The sequence below is a fragment of the Saimiri boliviensis genome, chromosome 14 (assembly GCF_048565385.1).
Source record: "Saimiri boliviensis isolate mSaiBol1 chromosome 14, mSaiBol1.pri, whole genome shotgun sequence".
Classification (NCBI taxonomy): domain Eukaryota; kingdom Metazoa; phylum Chordata; class Mammalia; order Primates; family Cebidae; genus Saimiri; species Saimiri boliviensis.
The window spans coordinates 30,861,608-30,877,997 of NC_133462.1; the positions used below are offsets into that span (position 1 = coordinate 30,861,608).

Below are 16,390 nucleotides of genomic sequence, written 5' to 3' on the forward strand. Positions count from 1 at the left end.
TATTTTTAGATTTACAGGCCAGATGGTCTCTATCAGAAGGACTAAACTCTGCCATTACAGCTTGAAAGCAGCACTAGACAATGTGTAAACAAGTGGACATGGCTGTGTGCCAATAAAGCTTTATTTACAAAGACAGGCAGTGGGCCACACTTGCCCCTCAGGCTGTAGCTTGCTGGCCCCTGCTCTAGAATTTTTTGTTTCTTTCTCTTTTTTTTTGAGACAAAGTCTGTTCTGTCGCCCAGGTTGGAGTGCAATGGCATGATCTTGGCTCACTGCAACCTCCACCTCCCAGGTTGAAGCAATTCTCCTGCCTTAGCCTCCCAAGTAGCTGGGATTATAGACATGTGCCAACATAGCTGGCTAATTTTTGTATTTTTTAGTAGAGACAGGGTTTCATCATGTTGTCCAGGTTGGTCTCGAACTCCTGACCTTGTGATTCTCCTGCCTTGGCCTCCCAAAGTGCTGGGATTACAGGCATGAGCCACCACACCCAGCCCCCTGCTCTAGAATTTCTAAGGCAAAATGTGATCATTCTTGGATGTATCTGGAACTCGATGGAATAAATCAAGACTCAGGCCAGCCTGGGCCACATAGCAAGACCCCATCTCTAAATAAAAAAATAAATAAAATAAACTTAAAACTATGCCAGGTGCACTGGCTTATGCCTGCAATCCCAGAACTTTGGGAGGCCAGGGTGGGAGGATCCCTTGAGCCCGGGAGTTTGAGACAAACCTGGGCAACATAAGGAGACCTCATCTCTACACACACACACACACACACACACACACACACACAACTAGCCAAGGGTGGTGGCACACACCTGCAGTCCCAGATACTCAGGAGAACAGGCAGGAAGCTCACAGCCCAGAAGTTCAAGGCTATAGTGAGCCATGATCTCGCCAGTGAACTGTAACCTGGGCAACAGAGCAAGACGAAGGAAGGAAGGGAGGGAGGGAGGGAAGGAGGGAGGGAGGGAGGGAGGGAGGGAGGGAGGGAGGGAGGGAGGGAGGGAGGAAGGAAGGAAAAAGAGAAAAGACTCAGGAATATCATTCAACGATAATAGCCCAAACCATTAATTGTGAACTGGGGACTGATTTGGTGACACAGGAGGTGCAATTGGAAGAGGTAGGAGAGAAGTACCCAAAACCTGAAACCAGTGGGCACACAGAGAAAAAAATATCCCAAGACCCTGTGGGTTTCCACCTTTTCCATGGTTTTTCCAGGATCCCACAGTTCCACAGATATAAAGTGGAGGGAGCGAGTAAGGAAGGTGGGAGAGAGTCCAGATCAAATTCTCAGATTCCTTCTGGCTTCAATATTCTACTCTCCAAGCCACCTGCTGCTTCCATTTGACTGCTAATGTTTGGATCCCATTCAGCTCTGCAGAAAGAGTGCTGTGATCGATTAGTAATGTCTGTCACAGTCAGGCCATAGGGATAAGGTAAGACAGCAGCTATGGGCTAGACACGGTGGCTCACGCCTGGAATCTCAGCACTTTGGGAGGTCACAGTGGGTGGATGATGAGGTCAGATGATCAAGACCATCCTAGCTAACACAGTGAAATCCTCTCTACTGAAAATACAAAATAAATAAATAAATAAATAAATAAATAAATAGCTGGGTGTGGTGGCATGCACCTGTAATCCCAGCTACTCAGGAGGCTAAGACAGACAATTACTTGAAACTGGAAAGCAGGAAGGCGGAGGTTGCAGCAAGCCAAGATTGTGCCACCGCACTCCAGTCTGGGCAACAGAACAAGACTCTTTCTCAAAAAAAAAAAAAAAGGCAGAAATGGTACCTATTTCACTCTGCTGATCAGTTTGTCTAGAAAGCAGGGGGTATATCCTGGAGGAGTAAGAGCTAACCTGTTCCTCCCGAGACACTCACAACAAAAGCTGGCCCTATGGATGTTTTGCAACAGCGGCCGATCTCCTCCAAGCAGAGTTCTGTGGTCAAGTGGTCAGTGGCTTCAATGTTCCGAATACCCCACCTCAGATCAACGACCTGGAAGTTAGAAACATCAAGTCTGTCAGGGAGGTGGCACGACAGGTCATTTGTTTTTTCAGTTCCTTTTGACAAAAGCAGAAAGTTTGTTGGCAGCCAGATTGTTGGCAGCCTCTTCCTCTAATGGGATGTCTGGATTAAAAGAACTTGAACCAAACCCATAACCATGAGAAATGAGTATCATCATGAGAAAAATAACAGACAGACTCAGACTGGAGGGAAGGGCATTCTTTAAGATATCCTGCCTGTCAAATCCAGGCATGGTGGTGGGCACGTATAGTCCCAGCTATTTGGGAAGCTGAGGTAGGAGGAGCAATTGGGCTCAGAAGGCAGAGGTTGTAGTGATTTCTTGTACTACTATTGTAGTACTGCACTGCAATCTGGACAAGTGTCCAGGAGCAAGAGTCTTTTGAAAGGAAAAGAAAAAGAAAAAGGAAAGGAAAGGAGGAAGCGGGGCGGAGAGAGGGAGAGAGGGAGAGAGGGAGAGAGGGAGAGAGGGAGAGAGGGAGAGAGGGAGAGAGGGAGATCGATCACCGGGTGCGGTGGCTCAAGCGAGATATCACCGGGTGCGGTGGCTCAAGCCTGTAATCCCAGCACTTTGGGAGGCCGAGGCGGGTGGATCACGAGGTCAAGAGATCGAGACCATCCTGGTCAACATGGTGAAACCCCGTCTCTACTAAAAATATAAAAAATTAGCTGGGCATGGTGGCGCGTGCCTGTAAACCCAGCTACACAGGAGGCTGAGGCAGGAGAATTGCCTGAACCCAGGAGGCGGAGGTTGCGGTGAGCCGAGATCGCACCATTGCACTCCAGCCTGGGTAACAAGAGTGAAACTCCGTCTCAAAAAAAAAAAAAAAAACTGCCAAGGTCATGAGAAATAAGGAGACTGAGAAATTGATGCAGACCAGAGGAGATGGGCAGTAAGACAATTAAATGCAATGGGGTGCCCTGGATGGGATTCTCCACGAGGAAAGACTTGGATGGGAGAGCTGGTAACATTTGAATTAAGTCAGGGAGGGGTTAATAGTCATGTACCAATGTTGATTTCTTTTTTTTTTTTTTTTTTTTTTGAGATGGATTCTTGCTCTGTTGCCCAGGCTGGAGTGCAGTGGCGCAATCTCAGCTCACTGGAAGATCAATCCTTCCCTCCCTCCCTCCCTCCCTTCCTTCCTTTGGGGCAATCTTAGCTCACTGCAACTTCTGCCTCCCAGGTTCAAGAGATTCTCATGCCTCAGCCTCCTGAGTAGTTGGGACTACAGGAGTACACCACCATGCCTGGCTAATTTTTTGTGTTTTTAGTAGAGACGAGGTTTCACCGTATTGACCAGACTGGTCCTCTCAAACTCCTGACTTCAGGTGATCCACCCACCTTAGCCTCCCAAAGTGTTGGGATTACAGTTGTGAGCCACTGCCCCCAGCCTAATTTCTTTTCCTTTGAGAAGGAGTCTTGCTCTGTTGCCCAGGCTGGAGCTTAGTGGTGCAATCTCAGCTCACTGCAACCTCCACTTCCTGGGTTCAAGCAATTCTTCTGCCTCAGCTTCCCAAGTAGCTGGGATTACAGGTGTGCACCACCACACCCGGCTAATTTTTTTGTATTTTTAGTGGAGATAAATTTTCACAATGTTGATCAGGCTGGTCTCAAACTCCTGATCTCAAGTGATCTGCCTGCCTCAGCCTCCCAAAATGCTGGGATGACAGGCGTGACCCACCACACCTGGCCTCAAAGTTGATGTCATAGTTGAAACAACGTAGTTGATTGTGCTGTGGTTAGGAAAAACATTACGAGACACAGAGTGTGGGGGTGTATGGGAACTCTGCACTGCCCATGAGTTTTCTCTAAGCCTAAACTCCAAATTCAGAAGTTTATTTATAAACATTTAGTTGGGCCAGGCGCAGAGGTGCGTGCCTGTAGTCCCAGCTATTCGGGAGGCTGAGGTGGGAGGATCGCTTGAGCCCAGGAGTTCTGGGCTGTAGTGCGCTGTGCCGATTGGGTGTCCGCACTAAGTTTGGCATCAATATGGTGACCTCCCGGGACCGGGGGACCACCAGGTTGCCTAAGGAGGGGTGAACTGGCCCAGGTTGGAAACTGAGCAGGTCAAAACGCCCGTGCTAATCAGTAGTGGGATCACGCCTGTGAATAGCCACTGCACTCTGGCCTGGGCAATACAGCAAGACCCTGTGTCTAAAACAAACAAACAAACAAACAAAAAAGCATTTTGTTGGGGGGGTGGTGTGCACCTGTAATCCCAGCTACTCTGGAGGCTGAGGCACAAGGATTGCTTGAGCCCAGGAGTTCAAGACCAGGTTGGGCAACATAGCAAGACCTCATCTCTAAAAAAATAAAAATTAAAAAGTAAGTGAATTAAAAATTAAAATAGAGGTAGGGAAAAGTGGCTCATGCCTATAATCACAGCAGTATGGGAGGCCAAGGCAGGAGGATCTCTCAAGGCTGGGAGTTTGAGACCAGCCTGGGAAATATAAGGAGACCTTGCCTCTACAATAATAATAAGAAGAAGAAGAAGAAGAAGAAGAAGAAGCCAGGTGTGGTGGTGTGTGCCTGTAGTGCCAGATACTTGAGAAGCTGAGGCAGTAGGATCATCTGAGCCCAGGAAGCAGAAGCTGCAGTGAGCTGTGATTGCACCCCTGCACTCCAGCCTGGGTGACAGAGTGAGCCCCTGTTGCAAGAAAAAAAGAAAAAGAAAAGCATTAAAAAAAAAAAAAAAAAAGAGGTCGGAAGCGGTAGCTCACGCCTGTAATCCCAGAACTTTGGGAGGCTGAGGCAGGCAGATCACCTGAGGTCAGGAGTTTGAGACCAGCCTGCCCACCATGGAGAAATCCTGTCTCTACTAAAAATACAAAATTAGCGGGGCATGGTGGTGCATGCCTGTAGTCCCAGCTATTTGGGAGGCTGAGGCAGGAGAATTGCTTGAACCCAGGAGGCGGAGTTTGTGGTGAGCCAAGATTGTGCCATTGCACTCCAGCCTGGGCAACAAGAGTGAAACTGTCTCAAAAAAAGAAAGGCTTTTTTTAAAAAAGGAACTTGGCCATTTTCAAACTGTTGCTTTGAAAGCAAGGACATGCCCACGCTTGTTCACAGAGCTTTCCTTGCAAAGGAGGTGTCTAGTTCGGCCAAAACTGGACATAACAAAGTCTCCTTGGCAACCGCACGCTTGTGGTTCATTTTCGCCTGCTCGCCAGGGGGAGGCTGGGCAGAAGGCTCAGTTCAAGTAGGCAAAGCTGACCCTGCGGAAGGCTGGGGTGACAGGGAGACAAAGACTCGGAACAGTCCCTGCCCCTGCATTCTTTAGCCCCGAGAGAAAGACACATAGATTCCTATGACAAGCAGTGAGAGGCCAGCAGTGCTGAATGTGACTGCAGGAAGAAAGAGGGAGGAACGATGAGTTACAGGAGTGGGAAAGGAAAAGGGGTCAGGAACCAGCCTCCGGAGGGATCGCTGTCGCCCCATGTGCGTGTGGAGGATATTGACATCGTCTGCGTCAGAGCACGGGCGTGGGCATTAAACAGAAGAGCTTGGGCCATTTCATCGGTTCTCAGTGCTGATGCTTTCATAGTGCCTCTGACATTGAACTATGTCTCATGATCAATAGTGGGCAAAGTGCAATTCCCAGCACTGCTTCTTTCTTAGTAATAAATACACAAACCATAATGATCATGCATATTTTCCTTTTCTTTTTTACCCAAAGGTATACTACTTTTTTTTTTGAGACAGGAGTTTTGCTCTGTTGGCCAGGCTGGAAGTACAGTGGCATGATCTCGGCTCATTGCAACCTCCGCCTCCTGGGTTCAATCGCTTCTCCTGCCTCAGCCTCCCAAGCAGCTGGGATTACATGTGCCCACCACCACGCCTGGCTAATTTTTGTATTTTTAGTGGAGGCAGAGTTTCACCATGTTAGCCAGGCTGGTCTCTAACTCCTGACCTCAGGTGATCCACCCATCTTGGCCTCCCAAAGTGTCGAGATTACAGGCGTGAGCCACTGTGCCTGGCCCAGATTTTCTTTTTTAAAGACAGCATCCAACTCCAGCACCCAGGCTGGAGTGCAGTGGCTTGATTACAGCTCACTGCAGCCTCGAACTCCTGGGCTCAAGTGATCCTCCCGCCTCAGCCTCCCCAGTAGCTGAGACTACATGTGGGTGTCACCACACCCTGCTCATTAAAAAAAAAAAAATTGTAGAGATGGGATCTTATTATGTTGCCCAGGCTGGTATCAAACTCCTGGCCTCCCACAGTCCTCCTGCCTTGGCCTCCCAAAGCACTGGGAATACAGTTGTGAGCCACCGTGCCCGGCCTCATCTTTCAATCAAGTGGAACTTTAGTGCATTGAATCATTCACATAAATAGCAAGGAGGCAGCCTCAAGTTAAATGGAGACTCCAAAGATGGTTCATCAGTTTCCACAAGGATATGTGCAGGCAGAAATATCCTCAGTTACCCAGACATGGTGGTGCACGCCTGTAGTCTCAGCTACCGGGGAGGCTGAGGCAGGAGGATTCCTTGAGTCCAGAAGGCCAAGGTTGCAGTGAGCTGTGATCACACCACTGCATTTTTTTTTTTTTTTTTTGAGATGAGGTCTTGCTCTGTCACCCAGACTATAGGCATGAATCACGACACCCAGCTAATTTTTGTATTTTTAGTAGAGTCGGGGTTTCACCATGTTGGCCAGGCTGGTCTCAAACTCCTGACCTCAAGCGATCTGACTGCCTCAGTCTCCCAAAGTGCTGGTATTACAGGCGTCAGCTACCCCACCTAGTCCCACGTGCCTTTTTATAATCCCAAGGAATTTTATTTCCACAGCTGGATCTCCAGGACCAACTAAGAATCTGCAGGGCTCGGTGCAAAAAGAACATGTTGGCCCCTTGTTTAAAAGTTATTGTGAATTTCAAGACTCAACAGTAAAGCATTAAAAGAGCACGGATAGCCGGGTGTGGTGGCACGCACCTATAATCCCAGCTACTCAGGAGGCGGAGGCAGGAGAACTGCTTGAATCCAGGAGGCAGAGGTTGCAGTGAGCCGAGTTGGCACCACTGCACTCCAGCCTGGACAAAAGAGCGAGACTTCATTTCAAAAAGAAAAGAAAAAAAGGTGTGGTGGCTCATGACTGTAATCCAGCACTTTGGGAGGCCAAGGCAGGTGGATCACAAGGTCAGGAGATCAAGACCATCCTGGCTAACACGGTGAAAGTCCATCTCTACTAAAAATACAAAAAATTAGCCGGGTGTGGTGGTGTGCACCTGTAGTCCCACTTAGGAGGCTGAGGCAGGAGAATCACTTGAACCTGGGAGGTGGAGGTTGCAGTGAGCCGAGATCCTGCCATTGCACTCCAGCTTGGGCGACAGAGTAAGACTCCATCTCAAAAAAAAAAAAGAAAAGCATGAAGCCCGGGGTGACTTCTGGTTACCTCAAACATCAAGCCATGCTTCTGGCAGAAGGTCTGCACTTCCGGGTAGGCGGTGCTCTGCAGGGCTTCCCTCTCTGCGTCCATATCTGCAAGGAAGGGCATGGAGGGTGTTAGTGGAAAGGGCCCAGTGCTCTTCCCAGCTGCACAGCTCTGCTTTTATTTTATTTATTTACTTTTGACTTTTTCCCCCTTTTTGTGGAGAATGGGGTCTCACTATATTGCCCAGGCTGGTCTCGAGTTCCTGGTCTCAAGCAATCCTCTGTCCTCTGCCTCCCAAAGTGCTGGGGTTACAGGCTTGAGCCACTGCGCCTGGCCTATGACTAAAGCCTCATCTGCTGCCACCATCTCAAAAAAAAAAAAAAAAAGAAAAAGAAAAAATTCACAATAGGTAGTTATTTATGTTGTGGGGTCTCCCTATGTTGCCCAGGCTGGACTTGAACTCCTGAATTCAAGCCATCTTCCTGTCTCAGCCTTCCAAAGTTTTGAGATTACAGGCATGAGCCACTGTACCCAGCGCTATATATATTTAAAAAAATATTTTGCTGCTATACCACTGATTTGATAATGGAAAATATATATACATATTTTGGGCTGGGCGCAGTGGCGCACACCTGTAATCCCAGCACTTTAGGAGGCCGAGGTGGGTGGATTACAAGGTCAAGAGATTGAGACCATCCTGGCCAATATGATGAAACCCCATCTCTACTTTTAAAAACACAAAAATTAGCTGGGCGTGGTGGTGTGTGCCTGTAGTCCAAGCTACTGGAGAGGCTGAAGCAAGAGAATTGCTTGAACCTGGGAGGTGGTTACAGTGAGCCGAGATCGCGCCACTGTACTCCAGCCTGGCAGCAGAGCGAGACTCTGTTTTAAAAAAAACAAAATTGTTGCCGGGCGCGGTGGCTCACGCCTGTAATCCCAGCACTTTGGGAGGCCGAGGCGGGTGGATCACGAGGTCAAGAGATGGAGACAATCCTGGTCAACATGGTGAAACCCCGTCTCTACTAAAAATACAAAACATTAGCTGGGCATGGTGGCACATGCCTGTAATCCCAGCTACTCAGGAGGCTGAGGCAGGAGAATTGCCTGAACCCAGGAGGCGGAGGTTGCGGTGAGCCGAGATCGCGCCATTGCACTCCAGCCTGGGTAACAAGAGCGAAACTCCGTCTCAAAAAAAAAAAAAAAAAAAAAGAAAAGAAAGAAAGAATGAAAGAAAAGAAAAAAGAAAAAACACAAAATTGTTAAGGAACAGGTCTCGCTCCCCCACCCAGGCTGGAGTGCAGTGGTGCAATCATAGCTCACTGTAACCTCAAACTTCTAGCATCGATCAATCCTCCCACCTCAGCCTCTCAAGTAGCTGGGATTACAGGGAGGCACCACCACACCCCTATAATTTTTAAATTTTTTGTAGAGAAGGAGTTTCACCATGTTTCCCAGGGTGGTCCGGACTCCTGGGCTCAAGCAATCCTCTTTCTTTGGCCTCCCAAAGCACTGGGATTACAGGAGTGAGCCACCATGCCCAGCAGATTACATCTTGTTTGCCAGGGTGCCTGTTATGCTTAACCAAGAGGCACAATCAATCAATCATTTTTAAAAGTAATTGCAGTTTGTGAAGAATGTCGTTGAAAACATGTGGGTGGCTGGACTAGAGAATAACACGGACAAATCTACTTTATTTATTTATTTCTTTTATTTTCTCTTTTCTTTTTTTGAGACAGAGTCTCGCTCCATCACCCAGGCTGGAGTGCAGTGGCGAAATCTTGGCTCACTGCAACCTCTGCCTCCCAGATTCAAGAGATTTCTCCTGCTTCAGCTTCCCAAGTAGCTGGGATTACAGGCACGCACCACCACGCCTAGCTAATTTTTGTATTTTTCGCAGAGATGGGGTTTCATCATGTTGGCCAGGCTAGTCTGGAACTTCTGACCTCAGGTGATCCACCTGCCTCAGCCTCCCAAAGTACTGGGATTATAGGCATGAGCTACTGCACCCAGCCTATTTTTTAAAATTTATTTTATTTATTTATTTATTTATTTATTTTGAGATGGATTCTCACTCTGTCACCAGAATGGAGTGCAGTGGCATGATCTTGGCTCACCGCAACCTCCGCCTCCCAGGTTCAAGCAATTCTCCTACCTCAGCCTCCTGAGTAGCTGGGATTACAGGCGGATACCACCAAACCCAGCTAATTTTTTGTATTTTCAGTAGAGATGGGGTTTCACCATGTTGGTCAGGATGGTGTCAAACTCCTGACCTCATGATCCGCCTACCTCGGGCTTTCAAAGTGCTGGGATTACAGCCGTGAGCCACTGCGCCCTGCCTTTTTTTTTTTTTTTTTTTTTTTAACTTTTTGCAGAAATGGGGCCTCACCATCTTACTCAGGCTGGTCTTGAACTCCTGAGTTCAAGCAATCCGCCCACCTCAGCAGAACAAATCTATGTTAGATTGAGGGGCAGAGAGGGGCTCCCAGAAGGGGGATGTTTGCACTGAGACCCAAAGGATCAGAATAAGGAGAAAAGGGAACCGTGAGGGTGACAGTCCTGATACGGGGCCCAGGCCTTGTGGGTTACTGGATCTATGGGTTTTGGTGTGGATACAACAGGTGGACAAGGAGGTGACCCCATGAGATAAGGCTAGGGAGGTGAGCAGGGTCCCGTCGCCCAGGTCATGCAGCTGTGGCAAGATTCTGGCAGTTTTTAAGCCTGTTGGTCATGAATGTTAGTTGCAACATCAAATGCCACTCACAGAAACTCTATCGAGTTGGGTTCTCAGTGTGCGTTCTCAGTGGGGCTTCTTTTTTTTTTTTTTTTTTGAGACGGAGTTTCGCTCTTGTTACCCAGGCTGGAGTGCAATGGCGCGATCTCGGCTCACCGCAACCTCCGCCTCCTGGGTTCAGGCAATTCTCCTGCCTCAGCCTCCTGAGTAGCTGGGATTACAGGCATGCGCCACCATGCCCAGCTAATTTTTTTTGTATTTTTAGTAGAGACGGGGTTTCACCATGTTGACCAGGATGGTCTCGATCTTTTGACCTTGTGATCCACCCGCCTCGGCCTCCCAAAGTGCTGGGATTACAGGCTTGAGCCACCGCGCCCGGCCTCAGTGGGGCTTCTTGAGGAGGAAACAGAGGGTCCAGGAGGCCCCCACATGAGTCACTACCTGAGCTGCACTCACATCGAGGTCTCCCAGTTCTCCCCTCTCGGCCTCCCAATGTCCTGGGATTGCAGGCGTGAACCACTGCACCTGGCCCACAAGCTGCAATTACTTAATTTATGTGTCCCTTCCCCCAAGCAGGCTGTAATCTCTATGAGAGCACATATACATAGAGCGGTGTGGCCGGCCACAGTGGCTCACATCTGTCATTTTAGCACTTTGAAAGGCCAAGGTGGGCAGATCACCTGAGATGAGACACTTGACACCAGCCTGCTCAACATGGTGAAACTCCGTCTCTACTAAAACAAAAATTAGCTGGGCATGGTAGCAGGTGCCTGTAATCCCAGCTACTCCGGAGGCTGAGGCAGGAGAATTGCTTGAACCTGGGAGGCGGAGGTTGCAGTGAGCCGAGATCGCACAACTGCACTCCAGCCTGGGCGACGGAGAGAGATTCTGTCTCAAAAAACAAAACAAAACAAGTGTCCCGACAAATGCTCCATAATACTCTGTTCTCCAAAACAAATTTTTTTAAAGCCGGTTTGTATTATCTGCCACTTTCCTGGTGTAAATACTCCACCTTGGTCAGTTTCAAGCTGCCAGCTGACTTCCCTGATTGTGGAGTTGGGCAGTGCTGTGCAGCAGCACCCTATTAGCTAATATCTCCTTTCTGGTTTTTTGGTTTTTGAGACGGAGTCTTGCTCTGTTGCCCAGGCTGGAGTGCAGTGGCGCAATCTTGGCTCACTACAACCTCCACCTCCTGGGTTCAAACAATTCTCCTGCCTCAGCCACCCGAGTAACTGGAACTACAGTCACACACCACCAGGCCCGGCTAATTTTTTGTATTTTTAGTAGAGACGGGGTTTCGCCGTGCCGCCCAGGCTAATCTGGAACTCCTGACCTCAAGTGATCCACCCGCCTCAGCCTCCCAAACTGCTGGGATGACAGGCGTGAGCCACGGCACCTGGTTCGCATTAGGTCTCTTAAAGGACTCCAGGAACCGTGCCCAAGCCCTGACACCGCTTGATGGGAGTGCCCACTTGCCTCTGAGCCCCCATCCGTGCCCTGCACCTTACCTGAGGCCGTGGAGCTGATGAAGATGGCCACACTGCTGGGCGGAGGTGCTGGGAGGGGGCCGGCTTCACCCCGGAGAAGCCGCCGGCGGGTACTCGGGCTGAGGGGGCCCACGCTCATTGCTGCCCACCCACCGAAATGACCCTTCCCCTGGAAAGGGTCTGGTGGGGTTCAGAGACCTCACGCCAGCAGCATGGGAGTCCAGCAGGGCAGGGCCATCAGGAGCGGGGCTCCCGTTTCACCTTCCGAGGCTCCCCCAGTGACCCACAGCCCCCACCACCTCCAGCGCCTCTGGGGAGCTCAACCCGCTCCTCTCCACCGCTTTCCCCGGTCGGCAAGCACTCACGAAGGGGATTAGACAGCGGCCTCCCCGCCAAGCCCTGTGGATATTGGCTCCTCTAGGTACGGGAGTCCTCTTCCCCGAGAGCTCACTGGTCGCCACAGCAACTGCGGTTTCCCGGTGCTAGGGGCTAGGCATTGGGGCCTGGGGAACAGCCAACCTCTCGAACACCTGGGTCCCCTGGGGCCTACCCATGTAAGTTGAGCCTGAGCCCAGGTGCGCAGAGGAGACGCCGGGAGCCATGCCCAGCCCCACCGCCCAGGCAAGAAAGACAAACGCTTGATGAAACTCCCACCCTCTCCCGCCTTACCACCCCTTCCCACGAGGCAAAGTCCTTCCGCGCCCAAGCACCGCCGGTACTATTTCAAACAGCAGTTCTCACCTGGGGACCACTTAGCCCCCCAGGGAACGCTGGCAATGTCTGGAGACCTTTTCAGTTGCCATGAGTGGGAGATGCTACTGGCATCATGTGGGTGGAGACCAGGGATGCTATTCAACATCTCACAATGCCCAGGAAGCCGCCGCTGAGAATGATCCGTCCCCAGCTGTCAGCAGTGTTGAGAAACTGGGAAACCAGTTTTAGGCCAGGAGCAGTGGCTCATGCCTGTAATCCCAGCACTTTGGGAGGCCACGGCGGATGGATCGCCTGAGGGCAGGAGTTCAAGACCAGCCTGGCCAACATGATGAAACCCCATCTCTACGAAAAATACAAAAATTAGCCGGGCATGGTGGTGGCACAGGCCTGTAGTCCCAGCTACCTGGGAGGTTGAGGCAGGAGAATCACTCGAACTCAGGAGGTGGAGGTTGCAGTAAACTGAGATCGCGCCACTGCACTCCAGCCTGGTGACAGAGGGAGATTCCATCACAAAAGGAAAAAAGAAGAAACTACTTTTAAATCAACTCTACTAGCTGGGCACAGTGGCTTGTGCCAGTAATCCCAGCTTTTCAAGAGGCCAGGGAGGATCACTTGAGCCAGGAGTTCAAGACCAGCCTGGGCAACATAGTGAGACCTCATCTCTGCAAAAAAAAGAAGTTTTTTAAAAAATATAGCCATGGCATGGTGGTGCACACCTGTTGTCCCAGCTACCTGGGAGGCTGAGATGGGAGAATTGCATGAGCATAAGAGTTCAAGGCTGCTGTGAGCTATGATCATGTGCCTGTAATCCCACCACTTTGGGAGGCCAAGGTGGACGGATCACTTGTGGTCAGGAGTTCAAGACCAGCCCGGCCAACATGGTGAAACCCCGTCTCCACTAAAAATACAAAAAATTAGCTGGGTGTAGTGGCAGGCACCTGTAATCCCAGCTACTTGGGAGGCTGAGGCAGGAGAGTTACTTGAACCTGGGAGGCAGAGGTTGCAGTGAGCCGAGATTGCACATTACACTCCAGCCTGGGCAACAAGAGCAAAACTTCATCTCAAAAAAAAATTTTTTTTTGTAGAGATGTGGTCTCGCTGTGTTGAGTTCAAGGCTGGAACTTGGCAGGTTCCTGGCAGGAAGCCATCCCCCGACCTGAGCCTCCCAGAGTGCTGGTATTACAGGCATGAGCCTCCACGGCCAACCGTGATCTAACATTACTGAAAATGCCCTGGTGACCCAAATCCTGCCCAGCGTCTTCACAGCTGTAGCAAACAGCCGCTGGAGGCAGAGAGAACAAAGGCATACCTTGGCATCCATGAGGCTGGTTTGAACGCCGGCTCCTCCATCACCCCCCTGGAGGACTTAAGCAAGGGGGCTCCCTCTCGGGGCACCAGCCGCACGGACTGTGAAATGAAAATAAGAGTCATTCAGGGTGCTCGTCTCTGGAGCAATATATGAGGTAGCACAATGTGTTAGCAGATCAAAATTAATGCCAAAAATATCCACCATGAACAAAATATCACCACAGCAGTCGGGAGACAGGTTTGTAGAATACAAGTGATAGTGATTCTGCAGGACTGCCGGGCGTTTTCAATCCTTTATGTGTTTTGCTCTTACTATCCTCCCTGCCTCAACTTCCCTTCCCTGCCTTGCCCCCCCGGGACAGACTCTGCCAGTGAGGGATCCCCAAGAGCACCCTCTCAGATTCCATGATTCCTTAAGATTCAGAGAATTAAAAAATGGTGTTGTAGCCTGGGCGCAGTGGCTCATGCCTGTAATCCCAGCACTTTGGGAGGCCGAGGCGGGCTGATCACCCGCAGTCAGAAGTTGAAGATCAGCCCGGCCAACATGGGGAAAGGCTGTCTCTACTAAAAATACAAAAATTAGCAGGGTATGACAGTACACATCTGTAATCACAGCTACCTGGGAGGCTGAGACGTAAGAATCACTTGAACCCGGGAGATGGAGGTCACAGTGAGCTGAAATCGCACCACTGCCCTCCAGCCTGGGCAACAAGAGCGAGACTCCATCAAAAAAATAAATAAATAAAAAATAAAATAAAATAAAACACACACAAAAATGCTGCAGTACTCATAGATACTCATAGGTTATGGTGAATAGATATAAATTAAAATCAGCTAAAGGGCCAGCTGCAGTGGCTCATGCCTGTAATCTCAGCACTTTGGGAGGCTGAGGCAGAAGGATTGCTTGAAGCCAGGAGTTTAAGACCAGCCTGGGCAACATACGGAGACAGCATCTCCATAAAATAAAAAATTAGCCAGGGCCGGGTGTGGTGGTTCATGCCTATAATTCCAGCACTTTGGGAGTCCAAGAGTTCAAGATCAGCCTGCGCAACATGGTGAAACCCCATCTCTACAAAACATTAGCCAGGTGTGGTGGTGCACACCTGTAGTCCTAGCTATTCATAAGGCTGAGGATCACTTGAGCCTGGGAGGCAGAGGTTGAAGTGAGCCAAGATCATACCACTGTACTCCAGCCTGGGCAACAGAGCGAGACCCTATCTCAGGAGAAAAAAAAAAAAAAAAAAAAGAGCTGAGCATAGTGGCTCACTCCTGTAATCCCAGCACTTTGAGAGGCCGAGGCAGGCGGATCACAAGGTCAGGAGTTGGAGAGCAGCCTGGCCAACATGTTGAAACCTGTCTCTACTAAAAATATAAAAATTAGCTGGCATGGTGGCATGCACCTGCAATCCCAGCTACTCAGAAGCCTGAGGCAGGAGAATCTGGAGGCGGAGGTTGCAGTGAGCCGAGATCGCACCACTGCACTCCAGCCTGGGCAACAGAGCAAGACTCCATCTCAGATAATAAAATTTAAAAAAAAACTCCCTAGACATTGCTATGTCCTCTTAGGGGCAGAATTCCCCTTGCTTGAGAACCCCTAGTCTAATGCATCTAGCTTATTTCAACCTCGGGGCCTTTGCACGTGCTGTACTTGAATGCTCCATCCTGCACCTGTTCATGTCATTCACATTTTAGCTTCAATGTTACCTCCTCCTGAGAGGCCATCTCCGACCATCCGACCATCCCACTGCATAGTGACCCCTTAAGCCACTCCCAATGCCATTGCCCTATTTTAATTTTCGCCACGGTACTTACCACCAGTTGATAAAGTTTCTACGTGTTTATTGTTTATCTCTCCCACGAGTAAGTGAATTCCATGAGCCCAAGTATCTTGTCTGGTAAGGTTGGCGTGCCTGGCACGTAGTAGGTGCTCAGTAAATTATCGTCCCAACAACAGGTTCATCCACGACTATTTCTCTTTCTTGACTTCTGTTTGTTGCCGAAGAAGACAGCCGAGCAAGACTGGGCTTCTCCAGGAAGGACAGAGGCCCTTTGCAGCGTCAGCGCTCTGGCTGCCCCTGGGGGCTCCATCCTCTCTTTTGTCCTTGCTGGTAGTGGAAGGGCCAATTTAGACTCCTCTGGGGAAGTAGGTTAGAGAGGACAGTTTCCTGGCCTCAGCACCACCCGGAAGACAGGCCCCTGGCTATCCTAGTAACTTTTGTCTTAGGTATTTCATGGGTCTCTCCTTGCCCAATTCTCCCAGCAACTGGGATAATGAAAGAAATTGTTTGCACTTGGGCACCAGCTTAGCCGGGCACTCCGCCCAGACTTGGTGGTTAACCATTACGTGCCAGGATGATATGGCTTCTCATAAAAGATGCCATTTGCTGATGGTCTCGGAGGTGCCAGTTGGGTGGTGTTTGGCATTAGCAGTTCACATAATTACCCCAAGAGATGGAAATTACGATCCGGTTTCATGGAAGAAAGGATGCAGAAAAGGGAAGTCCCTCGCCTGTGATGCTTCACGACTCTGGACTTGAAGTTCCTCACCAACCCAGGAGTTTGGTGAGACTATGAAATGCATTTATATAGTGAGTGAGGCCAGCACTATGCCCACGTCACAGGAAGGGCCTACAAGATATTAGCCATGATTAATCACCATTAAAACTCCGAAACCAGGAGTGGTGGCTCATGCCTGCAATCCCAGCACTTTGGGAGGCCGAGGCGGGCGGATCACCTGAGGTCAGGCATTCC

At 49.9% G+C, this 16,390-nt stretch overlaps 1 protein-coding gene across 7 annotated transcripts in view; it reads right to left on the reverse strand.

The window, feature by feature from the left end:
* NWD1 (NACHT and WD repeat domain containing 1) overlaps positions 1–16,127 on the reverse strand; it is a 98,279-nt gene extending 82,152 nt beyond the window's left edge. The window contains exons 1-4 of one of the 7 annotated variants that reach the window (XM_010330131.3): positions 15,452–16,127; positions 13,641–13,738; positions 7,421–7,506; positions 1,888–2,004 (exon numbers count right to left, since the gene is read on the reverse strand). In XM_010330131.3, the coding sequence (XP_010328433.3) occupies positions 1,888–2,004; positions 7,421–7,504 (201 nt within the window). In that variant the 5' untranslated portion in view covers positions 7,505–7,506; positions 13,641–13,738; positions 15,452–16,127. Of the gene's footprint in view, positions 1–820; positions 915–1,865; positions 2,005–7,420; positions 7,507–11,638; positions 12,233–13,640; positions 13,739–15,451 lie in introns of those variants that run through there. The other 6 variants (XM_074384435.1, XM_074384436.1, XM_074384434.1 and 3 more) reach the window with 6 other exon arrangements.
* Between the last annotated feature and the right edge of the window lie 263 nt (positions 16,128–16,390).